The 13,837-nt window shown below is 43.5% G+C and overlaps 3 protein-coding genes across 6 annotated transcripts; 1 reads left to right on the forward strand and 2 right to left on the reverse strand.

Annotated features, from left to right (window-relative positions):
- Window positions 1-394: 394 nt before the first annotated feature.
- GL218_03556 (uncharacterized protein) lies at window positions 395-4,122 on the reverse strand (the record flags this gene model as incomplete). 4 transcript variants are annotated; one of them, XM_033580125.1, is made up of 10 exons in its annotated part: window positions 395-732; window positions 786-1,078; window positions 1,131-1,148; window positions 1,214-1,308; window positions 1,369-1,413; window positions 1,470-1,478; window positions 1,542-1,686; window positions 2,273-2,613; window positions 2,701-3,068; window positions 3,969-4,122. In XM_033580125.1, 10 exons carry the CDS (start codon window positions 4,120-4,122, stop codon window positions 395-397), a joined length of 1,806 nt encoding a protein of 601 aa, XP_033437055.1. The 4 variants fall into 4 exon arrangements, with proteins under 4 accessions (XP_033437055.1, XP_033437056.1, XP_033437057.1 ...); XM_033580126.1 differs by lacking the exons at window positions 2,273-2,613; window positions 2,701-3,068; window positions 3,969-4,122 and having other exon boundaries at window positions 1,542-1,727; XM_033580124.1 differs by lacking the exons at window positions 1,369-1,413; window positions 1,470-1,478; window positions 2,273-2,613; window positions 2,701-3,068; window positions 3,969-4,122 and having other exon boundaries at window positions 1,542-1,727.
- A 1,327-nt stretch (window positions 4,123-5,449) lies between these two features.
- Window positions 5,450-7,335, reverse strand: GL218_03557 (Methylenetetrahydrofolate reductase 1; the record flags this gene model as incomplete). Its single annotated transcript, XM_033580127.1, has 2 exons — window positions 5,450-5,583; window positions 5,637-7,335. 2 exons carry the CDS (start codon window positions 7,333-7,335, stop codon window positions 5,450-5,452), a joined length of 1,833 nt encoding a protein of 610 aa, XP_033437053.1.
- A 3,602-nt stretch (window positions 7,336-10,937) lies between these two features.
- Window positions 10,938-11,945, forward strand: GL218_03558 (uncharacterized protein; the record flags this gene model as incomplete). The annotated part of the gene is made up of 3 exons (XM_033580128.1): window positions 10,938-10,949; window positions 11,026-11,542; window positions 11,608-11,945. The coding sequence occupies 3 exons, from the start codon at window positions 10,938-10,940 to the stop codon at window positions 11,943-11,945; spliced, it is 867 nt and encodes a 288-aa protein (XP_033436510.1).
- Between the last annotated feature and the right edge of the window lie 1,892 nt (window positions 11,946-13,837).

Below are 13,837 nucleotides of genomic sequence, written 5' to 3' on the forward strand. Positions count from 1 at the left end.
GTATCTCTCATGCATGTGCTGTCATGGGTCAACACATGTTCTAACCAGAATAAGTCGCCCTTCTAAGCAAGGATTGCCAAATCAACCCCGCGAAGACGGGCAACTGTCCGCGGCCACGCCGAGAAGGAGTCCGAAAATAAATATTTCATAGCTGAGGAACGCTTTGCGTAGGTCAATTCCGATTCTAGTCGAATTCCGGAAGGAATCATGTCGTTCATGCAATGAAAGAGGAATCTAACGACACAAAATCATAGCATTGACAGATCGGCCGAATTAGCTGTACAATTATCGAAGATCTCCTTTAACACCTTCTCTATTTACGAAGGGGCATGGGAGAATAGCGCCGAGCTGTTAGTATGTCTCTATCAAGAAGTCGGACTAACAGTATGTATGTCTAGGTGGCTGTCGAAGCTACGACCTCCGGCTCATCATCCTCTCCCTCATTCTGAACTCGCTTTCCTTGGACTTTCTGCACAACCTCCGGTACTAAACTCTCGATATACTCCTTGTCCCTTCCGACCAGAGTAACCGTGTTGTTCTTCTTCCCCCATCGAGGATAGCTTCCGACTTTCACACCCTTATGCGCGACTCTATCTGCCAAATCGGTGAGGTAACCGGCAATAGCGCTCTCACCCATCGGCGTAGAGATGATAGCTCTGAAAATTCCTTTGCCCTCGGGATCTACTAGTCGGTCGACTATGAACGGTTTGAGACCTTGCAAAAGGCTTTCGACTGGTAGGCATTAGTATCATTGTGCAGAAGTTCGAATTGATTTAGCAACTTACACAACCTTGGTACACCTGGGAGAATATGAATATTCCCGTTTACCACGGAAATAGGAACCCAGAGATCGTCACGTGGAAATAAGGCCTGTTTTGCCAGGTCGCGTGACTCGTCAATGGGTAAGTAGACCATCCTAAGCCGTGCAGTTTTGGCTGGGGATTCTACATCCCAACTGAAATTCGGATGAGACTTGCTTGGCTTGGTAAGTTTCTTCATTCGTTCATATGCCTCTTCGTGCAATATGAGTTTCAAGTCGAATGCCTTGGCGATGGATTGGTAAGTGATATCGTCGTGTCTATTTCAGATGAGCTTCTTGTATATGATCACGACAAGCTCTTTAAACTTACGTCGGTCCTATGCCACCACTAGACAGGAGTTAGTTTCACTATCGATCTAGTAAGGGGCACGCTCTTTCTAGTATAAGCAGTACCTTGTCACGACAAAATCATAGCGGTCACTCATTCTTCGTACCGCTTCTACGATCTCATCCTCGTCGTCTTCAATAACCTCGACTCTCTTTAAGTTCTATAACAGCATGAATTTTAGCGTGCGTTTATGATAGGAGTTAACCGCCGGGGCTCTTACCATGCCTAGAGAAAAACACCACTTCGCCATATAAGCAGAATTTGTCTGACATAAGGGATTAGTCTTCGGCATATCCAACTATGGTCTGTATAGAATCTCACATCAGTTGTCTAAGAGAGTTAGCTAGAAGCACTGCGTATAAGATATCTAGCCGGATAGGACAAGACCCATACCTTTCCCCCAAGAACTTCATCGCCAATGATTAAGCAAGCCGCTGTATGTATAGTTCTCGAATTCCGCTCATCTGCCGAAGCCATGATTCTCGATGCCAGACCGCTGGATCTGGATGCGGATAGACGACTAAACTCGGGGTAAGGTCTTAAAAGATGACGAGCGAGCTGTGACAATCGCGAGATCATGAAGAAAAATAGTTCCCGAGGTCTTGTGTAATGGTACTTCCTACTTTCCGTCCCTAACCCTAGACAATAAATGAGAAATAAATTACAATCTGGCTCCTCTTTAAGAACACAATAGGATCTAGTAGAATAAAGTGTAAATAGTTGGTGAAGTTGAAATTCGACTTGGAGAATAAACGGGGCAACCAGAAACTATTTGGCCCCTCCAGAACTTACACAGTAAGGCAAGAGTAACGGATTTACCGAACTAAGCAGCTAAAGCATCATCTCAGGTAAGCGTCTATGTACTCTCACTAATCACGGAATATCCTCGGCCGATATCCTCTTGGTACCTTTTACTCACTAAAACACTTGACGATGATAGTATTAAATTTATTAACTAACTACACGTTGTATAACCTTGGTCTATTCGAAAGCCTTGGGTATATAAAATTTGAAAACGCTCCTCATGAAGAAGATGCCCGATGATAGAAATCTATTCTTCACTCATACCGTCACCGGACAGGTTGTCGATTAATTTCAATTCCTACCCCAGCGCTATCCATCACTTAGTCTTAGACGCCAACTTAACAGGCGCCCCAAACTTTTCCTTAATCTCCTCCTCGGTGAAACGTCGCGTGCAGCGCTTGAGCAAGGCGGCGCGCTGCTCGATAGTCATGGCGATCTGCTTTTCCCCGATCGGTACCATGCACCGTGCTAGATGCTCATAATGGTGGAGCAGCAATCGCACCGTTATCTCTAGGTAGTCTATATTGTGGAAGACGAGCGCGTGTTCCGCGCTGTAGGTCTGCTTGTTGGCTAGGAAGTGCACGGGGTGTTCGCGCCAGTGCCGAAGAGGGTTTAGATGATGCGACGTGTGGTATCCGTCATTGAAGCAATATCTATTGCTCTACAAGTTAAATATTGTTAGTGGTAAGCAAAACGTATACCACGGGTTACATCCCAGCTCAAAGGGGTAGTTAAGATTAGAACTTACGGGAACGTCTATCAAGGTAATGCTGGATCGGTAGTCAGAGTCGGGCTCGTCGGCATCCACAAGGGCGTGCTGACCCCAGTTGCCCACCATGAGTCCTAAGCGAAGCAACATGAATGGGAGCAAAAATACGAAGAATGCTGGACGACTATTCAGCCGAAATAGAATTAGGAGCATAGAATAGCTGGATAGCTCCCAAAATGCCGTCTTTAATGCGAACGTAAGACGATCTTTCCGGAAGAAGTACAAGGGTAAGTCCAACCAGACCAAGAAATAGAAACGTCCAACGTAGTGGAGAAAATGCCAGATGTTGTCGCGTTGGTAACGGACAGTCGAGGAGAGGTCATCAGGCCCGTTGCCTTCAACGTGATCTAACAGCCGAGATAGATAAGAGTTAGCATTTGAACCCTACCTTTATAAAAAGTTCGATGCACATCCAACTAGCAAGTTTTGAGGAGATGAGAAAATAGTAGTTATTTTGCTTACTACGGATAGGTTAGCTACTATATACGAAGGAACCTTGAGAATGGCTTAGAAAACTGACCGGTGTTTAACGTGATGGTAATAATAGCTATTAAATGTGTGGCCCATCAAAGGGTCCGTAATATACGGGAATATTACGTCGAACAGGTGGACCCAGGACTGTTTACGTAGCACGCCTCCTGCGTGAATATGCTGGTGCATCATTAACGTATATGTGCCTACGTAGTAAAATTGCATGGCAGTGTGGATAATCCCATGCACCCAGGTAAAATGGTAGAAGAGCCATATTGCGCTAGGGACTGAAGTGGTAAAGTAGATGATCAGGTGTGTAACCATAATCACATCGCTATATTCTCATCAGTAAACTCTTTATGAGAAGGCTTTAGACTGGGGGCAAAACTATGGCCACGCACTGCAAACATGTTAGTATGCGTTGAGAACAGTGATGGGATAAGCATAAGATGGGATATTGCTATACATACCCTAGGATGTCTAGCAATACTCTGAGCCCATTTGATGTATGGCTTCAATATATACTGGTATACTACGGGGTGTAGTCGTGATGATAAATCTCGAAAGTCCACGGAACAGAATATGGATGGCTCGAATTCTTGGTGTGACGGATCGTTAACCGCTCTCATGTGAGCCAGGTCGTGTTCATCCCTAGATGAAGGGGCGCCATGTCCAAGGGCTACAATAAAATCCTAGTCAACACGGAACCCGGATCCGGAGTAGCTCCTTGGGGATCTACCCCAACTCCCTTACTCTGATTAACGGGATGGACCTACCTCCATTAACGGGCTCTTTGCCGGGTGCCGTAACGGCATCTTTGTTAGACGGACCGGACCGATTTTCTTGGTATTGTTTGATATCCTCGGCAAGGTTCCGCAGGAGTAAAACATCGTTCGGAGGTAACTCCGGGCTGATAATAATCGTATCCATGATAAACCTGCCCAACAAAAACAATTATTAGGAGGAAATCCTTTTTTACGTCGTGAAAAGTAATGAGGAAATGTAGTTCTGGAGAAGGAGAGAAAACAAGAACTAGTAAGGAACAGCGTAGGACAGGGGTTGCATCATAAATGTACCTCGTATGTTTGCGGTCAAGGGGTATGTATAGGGGAAGAAGAAAAAAAAAGAAAAAAAAGAGAAGTGCAGACAGACATCCACACTTGGGTAAGTCAATAAGAATTAATAAGGAGGTACCTACCTAGGTAGGTTGATAGGTTAGTAAACGATACCTTCAGCTTTCGCGCTACCTCATAGGTACCTATGTTTACTCACTTCCTTCTATAATTCAAAACTTAGTTCCATTAATGACATATATGGCATATATAGTTTAAACCGAGCTATTTTTGATTTTATTCAAAAAAAAAGACAAGTACATACTGAAAAGGAGTTTGCTAAGGAGTATTTCATTTCAAACTAGTGCGAAATTCGCAGCGGAATTGGCATCCCACAAAACTACAGGTCCTAAGACGCTTTGAGCGTACACAGGCACGTTGTTCAATGATAATCGGCATTTGGTTCGCTTATAAAAGAACCTAAACTTTTATGGGAGTAGCGCAGGGATAAGAGTTGAGAATCTAGATTCGGTATGTATCATTTACATAGTAATACGACGTTGACTTATTGAGCCGCACACTTTGTTTTTTTTTTCATAACCGAATCGGTTTTATGTACAAGCGGGATAAATCGGAGATATCGGTAATAATTATCAAAGGCGAACATCTTCATACAAAACAACTTAGGTAGGTAGTTACGAGTTCCCTGCATTTTATGTAATTATCGAGCTTGATCAGGAGTTTGAAAGTTATAAGTTAGGTATTCAATTTATTGGCCTTATCTCGTCATCTTTAGTGGCAATGCGCTTCATGTTGCCATTAATGACATGCCTCTTTTTTCAGGCGAACTTATTATCTTAACGCGGTAGATGCCGTCTAAATAATTTCTCGGCTTACAAAAAATCAAAAATAAACAATTGCGCTCGAAACTATCACCTTCATTGCTGGGGTATCGTTGAGATATGATGCAGCACAGCCCGCGTTCAGCCTATCCCTTTTCCCAGGTTGCCGTTAAGCCCAAAACCTGTGCTCCGATTTTTTGTTGAAAAATCTGGACCCCGTTTCCAAACGCCTGGATATATGCTTGTTGAAATGGTAACTCCCTTTGCCCGCCTGCCGAATGCTTGTTGAAAAGTGCAATGACGCCGTTCCCTGTATCAACGCTATGTTTATACCATAGCAATTGCTCCGTTTTGCTTAACAGCTTAAACGCCGTTCGTCTCCTTATGAACCCCGTTATGCTCCCCGTTGACAGGTGCCACGGGCACATCGATGTCTTTGACGGTTAACCCATCGAAAAGCTCGAATATAGTTCGTGGCTGATGAAAGTCGTTGTTGACTACATAATCTACATTAGTATTACTCTCTTCTAAGGGTTACGGGGTAACCTACCGATATTAATCAAATACCACTCGTTCATAATCTTTTCGATCAAGATGCGACTGGGTGAGTTGGCATCATGACAATGGGCCCAATCCATGCCAAGCCTAAAGGCTTCATCTTTCCAGGCTAAGAAACTAGTACTCTCGACAATTGTAGGTTGTACGATCTCTTTCCCCGGGAAAACTCCCCATGTGACCGCGTTAGGACCTTCGGAAGGGGTATTTGTCGTGAGCTTCCCAAACTGAGTAACAGCGTAGTACGACAAATCTGGGTCGGCGTTAATCCTTCGAATAATCTCGGGAAATAAATCAGGAGAGACCAGCAACTCTAGATACGCCTTTTGGTAGACATATCCATTCGGGGGCCCCCATCCGTACACTGGATGTGTAGACTTGACGCCGTCTACTGCTGGCTGGGAATTGATAGTTAATAGGCCGCGTTGATTGAGCTTGATGAGATCATCTTTAAGAGAGTCCGACTCGCCGGTTAGAGGTGCTTCGCTCCAAGGCAAAGAAGGGAGGTCTCTTTCCATGTACCGCACGAAGAGGGAAGCAATATCTTGAACAGACTTGGGTTCTCCCCATCTCTTGCGATTAGACTCGTTCGTGCCGGTTAGACCAATTCCATATGCATCCAATTCACCAAAAGCAGGAGAACGCGAGTCACCCCATCTGCCGTTCGGAAATTCGTCCCAGTCCTGAGTTCTTGATACATATGACTTATTGCGGTTACGCCAGAAAATAGGACGGACGTCTTCTTCGCGCCGCCCAAGTGCAAGGGACTGTTTCCATGGCAAAGCCTGTTTTCGAGGGCGGGTTGTTGTTGGCATCCAATCCAGCTCTTCCAAGACCATTCGGGTTGCCTGAGCCAAGTTCATAGTATAGAAGTGAAGGTGAACAATGCCGGCCGACATAATCTTTCGGCAAAGCTCAGCAACCAGCGTCTTTCCAACCTCTCTCACGGCAGAGTCATCATTCTTGATCGGTTCGAGAACTGTCATCCATTCTTCAGGTATCTTGCAATTCATATGGTTTGCTCGTCGAAAGAAACTGGCGTAAGTTGCAATAGGCATAATACCAGGGATAATCGGAATGGTAATGCCTCTTTCTCGTACTTTCTTTACCCACCGTATGAAATTTTCGGCGTCGTAGAACATCTGCGTGACAATGAAGGTAGCACCCATGTCAACCTTCTCTTTCAGGTGGTCTAGTAGTATATCCTCATCTTTATTATCGTCACAACCCTCAGGATAGCCGGCAACACCAATATCGAAGTGATTCCCGTACGTCTTTCGTATATGAGCGACAAGATCCCTCGCATATTTGAATCCGTTATCGGTAGCTACCCATTGCTCTTTTTCGCGAGGAGGGTCACCCCGTAGTGCCAGTATGTTAGTACAACCCGCCTTGTACGCCTTCCTCAACGCGTCGTTTATCTTGTCCTCGCCCATATCTGTACAAGTCAGATGCATGCAGGTTTCGAGACCAAAGTAGGCCTGCGCCTGAACGACCATGTCGCAGGTCAGCTCAGCAATTCTCCCTCCTGCTCCCCATGTAATATCGATAAACTTAGGTCCAAAGTCGTACATGCGTTCCATACGGTCATATAGGTTTTGCACACCTTGGGCTGTCTTTGGGGGAAAGTATTCGAAAGAGAAGGACGGTTGGCCGGTCCTCTCGGCGTCTGCGAGCATCTCGTTGATATGCATTTTGGGCGATACGGTACAGGACGAATACAACTAATAAGGACGCGTAGAAAATAGAAGTACGAATGTCACAAATGAAATCTACGCGACGAAGTCAGAAAAGGACATTATAGAGAGGAAGGGAGGCAAAAGGCTTAAAGAGTAAGGTTTTAGGTATGGCTAAGGGACTTGCATCAGGCTTAAAGAGAAAATCTAGCTTGCTCACCTAGCAATCTTGCGTTAGGAAACACATAGGAATGGCCCTCTAATTAAGAATTGAGAAGCCTATTCACTTATTTTTAGAAAAAGAAACAACTTCCTTCGACCAACTTAAACATAACAAGTTCAATGTTTGTACTTGTATACTTGTATAAAAGGTATAAAAGTAAGAGAGGAGGAAAGAAGAGCCCAGAAATTCTACTCGAATCCCTTGAACTTGGACGACTTGGACGTAGTCCAATTGGAAAGTTCCACCTCCCACCTTCCTACCCACGCTCTCTCCCGCCATTCCGAGTCAGGAACCAAATGATTGGTCCATCTGCTGGAGTCTAGTGTATTTCAGCCACATTTAAATCATTTAGATGCTTCTAGCGGTAAGCTACTACTCCGTCCGATGTACTGTACTGCACCTAAATGCTCACCATACATATGCGGCTTATGAGTAGGAACAGCTCCTACACGTACAATAGTACTAGACGTATTTACTTATCAACTGTAATGTAGCAGTAGGCACCATCCGTGGTTATGGAATAGCGTTAACGTGGGATGGTAGTAGAATAAGGTACCGTACCTTACCCCAAGTAGCTTAGTAAAGAGGTATAGCTACAAGCATGTAATAAAGGATTAATTTATTCATCGTTGGACCCTGATGGCTGAGGTACCTTTATATGTACCTCCTAGGGTAATCCGTCACTCTCTACAAGAATTACCTCCATGTACTTAATTACCCCTCATAGCTGCCCCTCCATATTGGAGTACCTGCCGTATGTACTGTAACCTAACGGTCTAACAGTCTAACTAACACACCTCCGATCGGCAAGGAATTAACCCCGCTTCACCTCCAGGCAATCAGCTAACTAGATTCTTTCCAGTGGCTTAGTAGGAGCATCAGCTGACAGTGACGGCCATTATCAGGGGCTTGAGCACTAATACAGCACTTCGTACCTAAACCACTATTCCTACAATAAGTCAATCCCGGGCATGCCTTTTAGATGACATCACATATTTCATCTGTACAACCGAAATCTTTCTTAGTTGAGTTTTTCACATTCTCTATCTGCAAGCCAAAGACAACACGGAAAAGCGTAAATGCCTAATACCAAACTTAAGCATCCTAGACAAAAAACTATATGGCTCAGGTAGCAACGCATTAGAACCGGTAACGTCGGATGGCCTCAAGTAAGGAAACTGTAAACCTAGGACATCAAGGTCGATTTGTTTAACTTAAGTATTACTAACTATGAAAATATAAAATACAATATCTTAAAATAATTTAGTTTCCTCAAATACATCAAGTCTTAGGTTATTGTAAAGCATTGTTAAAAGGTTGAACTAATTATGACTATATTGTAGTTACTGAACGGATAGAACAAGTATAATATATTTTCCAAGTTTAATATAAGCACTTACCCGCAGATGCACTGATTTTATGACTACATGGCTCGCTGTATTTGAATAGATAGTTACTCCGATATTTACTCCGGTATAATCTAGTTAGGTTAGGTAGGTACTTATTTGATCATCTTGGGTGGCTTAAACCGAGGAAGCATCGAGGCCTGCACATGTTAAAATGATTGCTATAGTGTTTTGCTTGAAGCTCAATTGCTAGCTTTCAGCTTGGAGGACTTGCTATACTCGTAGTACTTTAAGGTATAGAGTTCATGTAGATATACACTAATTTAGGAAAAAACAATATGGTAATAGATTGATAAGAGTCGAGTTGTTCATTGAGATGTGACAGATGACGGAAAGCTCGGCTAGTTATACATTACATCTGAAAGGCCACTAGTAGCGGCTCAATTAAGTGCTTCTTGATAACCAAAGGTTGTTGGCGGCCTCTTATAACAAGTGCGCAGCATGGAAACAAGACCGTACTTTCTTATGGTTAAGAGTAAAGAGAGCTGCTAGTTTCTGATCGGAGGTTAGCTGTAGTTAGTCAATATTAACATAAGGGTTTGAATAGACTTAAATTTGACTTGATTCAACCTAGTTTACGTTAATTGAGGTTGGCAGAGAGTTGAGTTAAATAGTTTACATGTGGGGTAGGCGATAGTGAATGAACTACCTATACACATACTCCTTGGGCTAAATATGGCAAACAGGTGAAACTTGCAAGTTGGTTATTTTAGAGTAGCATTAGATATGGTTAATAAAATTACACTCGTGCTATTAGTGTAACCTTGGACTTAAGTTATTAAGTCCTTTATTGTTTTCAATGACTAATAAGCGTCTGACATCGTGAACCAGGAAGGTGGTCTCAGTGCTCAGCCTTATGGGACCTTTTTACCATTCAGCCCATTTCTTCCGATGGCTGGCGTCAGCGTTCCGTATCTTCACGACAGTGTCGCCCCATCAATGGAATATAAATTCGCCCCCGTGTTAATAGCAAGACAATTTCCTTCATCTTCTATCCACGATCAGGATGAAATAATAAAGATAATATACATTAAGCTTGCGTACTGCGTATAAACAAAATATAAAGACAACAGTAGTTGTAAGTCAACTTTTTTAGAGGTATTTGTGTATGTGTGGGCTATTTTGTTCAAAGATATATGTAATTAACCAATATAACCACCCCAGTACTTTTCAGCCAACTTGCTATTTTTCATATTACATGGTATAATATCTATATGTCATTAAGCCTTGATTAAATTGAGTTAACGAGCGGGATGGAATCGTAGTTCTTACTTTAACTGACTAATGGGTAAGAACTAGTAGCGTAATAGTGAATTTAGACATAGTAAGATGTATGAAGATAAAGTATTGGATCATAATTGATATAGTTAAATGACCCAATCTAACTTATCTTACCTGTTGCTATATAATAGTTAGACTAAACATATACCAAGTAGCCAAGTATAATAAAAAAAAGCTGACCAGCGATCTTATATAATTCCAAAGCGTTGTTGCAAATACAAGCAGAGCCGTAGGCAAATATATACATAGCCATCTTTCAAAGCTGAATTACATATTCTAGAATTTAATATGTTATGGTTTCCCTCCACCGAGTTGCATTCGGTCACGGGGACCCCGGTCTATTTTCATGCAACCCTGTCGGTGTCGGGTCCGTGTTCTATGTTAGGTACCTACATACATATTGTACAGCCCAAGTTTTTAAGTAGAGCTTGTCCAATCTCGTTTTGCGATTGGCTATGCTGTGCGAACCAAAGATTCTTGTTACCTGGAAACGAGCAAGGATTAATAGTCCTATCCTTGATCCGCTTGTGATTCTGCAACTCATTCATATCTAACCTATGTCCCGTTGTTCCTGATATTGCTCTTCTGTCGGCACCGGCCACGATCTTCTTTCCTGATCGTGATACTTAGAGATTGTGGCGCTCCGAGAGCTTTAGTAAATATTGAAATTTATTATTTACGCGTTATTGCTTGAACTTCTCTCGTTAAATATGCCTCCAAGAGTGAGTTACTTATCTTACTATGATGGCGTTCTAACTCTTCTTGACTCGCTTAACTAATATTTCAACGGCATCGCAGTACGACGAGGCGCCCGAGCTGATACCTCAGAATTTTCCAGAGGTTCATCACCCACCTGCAGCACCGGAAGTGGCCAGCACATATGGACAACATACGCCGGCAACTCCTGTAAAGCCTGAAGAGGCAACCAACCTGTCAGCAGGATATACAGGTTTTGCGCCAGTTGAGCATCCTCTACATTCGTCATATATGTATGATTATCCAACTGGGTATGGTCCTACACTACCATCAGAGCACGGCAGAGCGTCGCAACGAGTACTAGGATGTTCAGTACTGGTGTTTATTCTATCCATTATCATTGCCCTCTTATCGACGGCCGTCATCGGCTTGGCAGCCGGAACTGGAGTCGAAGCAAGCCGAGCGAACGACGCGGAGGCGCGTTTGGCTGCACTCAGTGCTTCGCCGGCAACTGTCACTGTAACAGCACCAGGGTCAACAGCAACTGATTCCAGCGCAATTGATAAAGGATGCTCTACAAATTCAGCAGGAGTGACGGGAACCACCTATGGATCTCAATGTGAGTGTGTAGGGTTAAACAAGAGGACGCCAATCTAGAACAACTACTAACTATCTAATTTCAAGTTTTCAATAATCCTATTTTCAAGATATACTGCAACAGCGACGCTCCAAATAACCCGCTCTACTCTCTCTTCGTGGGTAATTTTGACGACTGCATCGACGCTTGCGCATCTTATGCTTTTTACATACCTTCGGACTTCGCCAGTAATTCCACGTCTAGAAATGCGACCTGTGCCGGGGTCAGCTTTATTCCTGCCTGGACTAATCGCACGTTCGCATTCGACCAAGACGCGCCGGGCAATTGCTATCTTAAGCCTGGACCGCAAAATCAAACAGCGTTGAATAACCCCAACATAGGGGGCGCTGCTGTTCATGCAGCGATTCTGGATACGCAATCCTAATAAACTAACAATATATCAACATATCGATTTACAATTTACAATATACAATTTACAATTTACTGTTATGCATTGGGTTTAGCATGAGGCAATAAGACATGCCCTTAACATGATACCATAGCGCAGGAGTTGGGTGTTCACATGGAGGTTTTCTGATCCGAGGAAATATATTTAGCGCACTGCCCTACGTGGCTTTGGGGGGTGGAGTTCTACAATTTTTTGAGCCTAGGAGTTATTAGGGGGTGGTTTGAATTACAATAGGTACCTAACCTACTTTGAGGTTTGATAGTAAAAAGATTCAAGACGTATAATATCATTCGTCAGGGATATAGAAAAAAAAAATCCTCCAAAATCATGAAATGTCCCTGGAATTCTTCCGTAAGGTATCCTCTATCACTGTAACCGTCTGGATAATCCCTCTGGGGTGATGCTGACTGACGTCGAGCTGTAAGCTGATTCAGCGAGTAGTACCTAGGCTTGTTCTGTGCCGCTGAGCGACAGCTTAGGCGGCTACGTAGATAGACCAGCTGCTGTCTCAGAACACTGTGCCTGAATACGCAGACTTGTTACATACGGTCCCGAAAAATATTGGCCAAAGACTACCAATGACAATTCCATGCGCAACGCATATCTAAAAATGAGTAGTAGGGGCAGTGTGGTATCGCATATTCTATCTGGTAATACTTTTAAGATAGAGGCATTTTGTCAGGACCAGGAACCGCGCCACCATCCCATCTAGCAAAAATAGTGTCTCGTCTTCAGAATTACTAGGACGCTGCCATGCGGATACAAGGGTGAGCCCCGCGACAGGCCGCCGGAAATCCAACAGTCGATTCCATACCAATCATTCGGTCTTTTACACGTACAACATCTTTCGATTTCAAGAATAGCCTACGTGCCTCATAAGTGTATTGCTTGAGAGCGAGTTCGTATTATCATGGGTATATGGCTAGGTTAGGTACTTACTCATCCATCTATCTAGGGTCCCAAATTTGTAAATGAGGTAGACATCATAGGGAAGCGAGATACTCTAACCCGGTCATAAACAATAACATTATCTAGGTAGGTACGAGAAAGTGTATGCGATGACTCCACCAGTTATTTCAAGTACCCAGAAACATCAGATCATCTGAAGATCTTTGAATCAAAAGGGACGAAACTAATAAATATCTCTGATGATGCGTAGGTAGTCTCAGTTGGTTACCCCTCTAAGGTATTTTTGATGTTTAACATAAGACGAAGCACTTAACTACCTACCCATCCCATTCCTAAAAATCGTCGAACACATTAAAGAACCACGAATCACTGGCAATGTCCACGGGCGTTGTAAGCCCTCCACCACGAACTCCATCAAACATGTCAGTTTCGTGATTTGCGGTGCTCGTTGTGTCCATATTTTCTAGGTCATAATGCCAAGCCTCTCTCAACTTCCGGAAAACCCCCAGGCCCCAGTTATACGATTCATCCTCGCCGCCGTCGAGTGAAACTAAAGCCGAGGCGGCTTTTAAATACTCGAACAGCCCGATGATTTTATCACAAGTCGGAATGAGATCAACGGTTCTCCGGACCGCTGCCCGATCCCAGCTTGGATCTTGTAAAGTGGTTATTGTATGTAACCCTTTCATAACCGTGATAAGGCGAGGGTAACTAGCGAATGACATGTTACCGAGAAGAGCTATGGGAGTGGCGAAGAACGTATCAAGGTACGCTTTAATTGACATAAGGCAACGCTGATAGATCTCAAATCGTCGTAAGTCTGGCTCATTCCATGGTGTGACCGGCTTGCTTATTTCGGTTTCATTTATCAGAAGCTCTGTAAAATGATAGAGCTCCAAGATCATATCTAAATAGAGCATATTAGTGAGGAAATGGATTAATATTAGTAACTATAAGTT

The sequence above is a fragment of the Daldinia childiae genome, assembly GCF_008694065.1.
Source record: "Daldinia childiae strain JS-1345 chromosome Unknown Scaffold3, whole genome shotgun sequence".
Classification (NCBI taxonomy): domain Eukaryota; kingdom Fungi; phylum Ascomycota; class Sordariomycetes; order Xylariales; family Hypoxylaceae; genus Daldinia; species Daldinia childiae.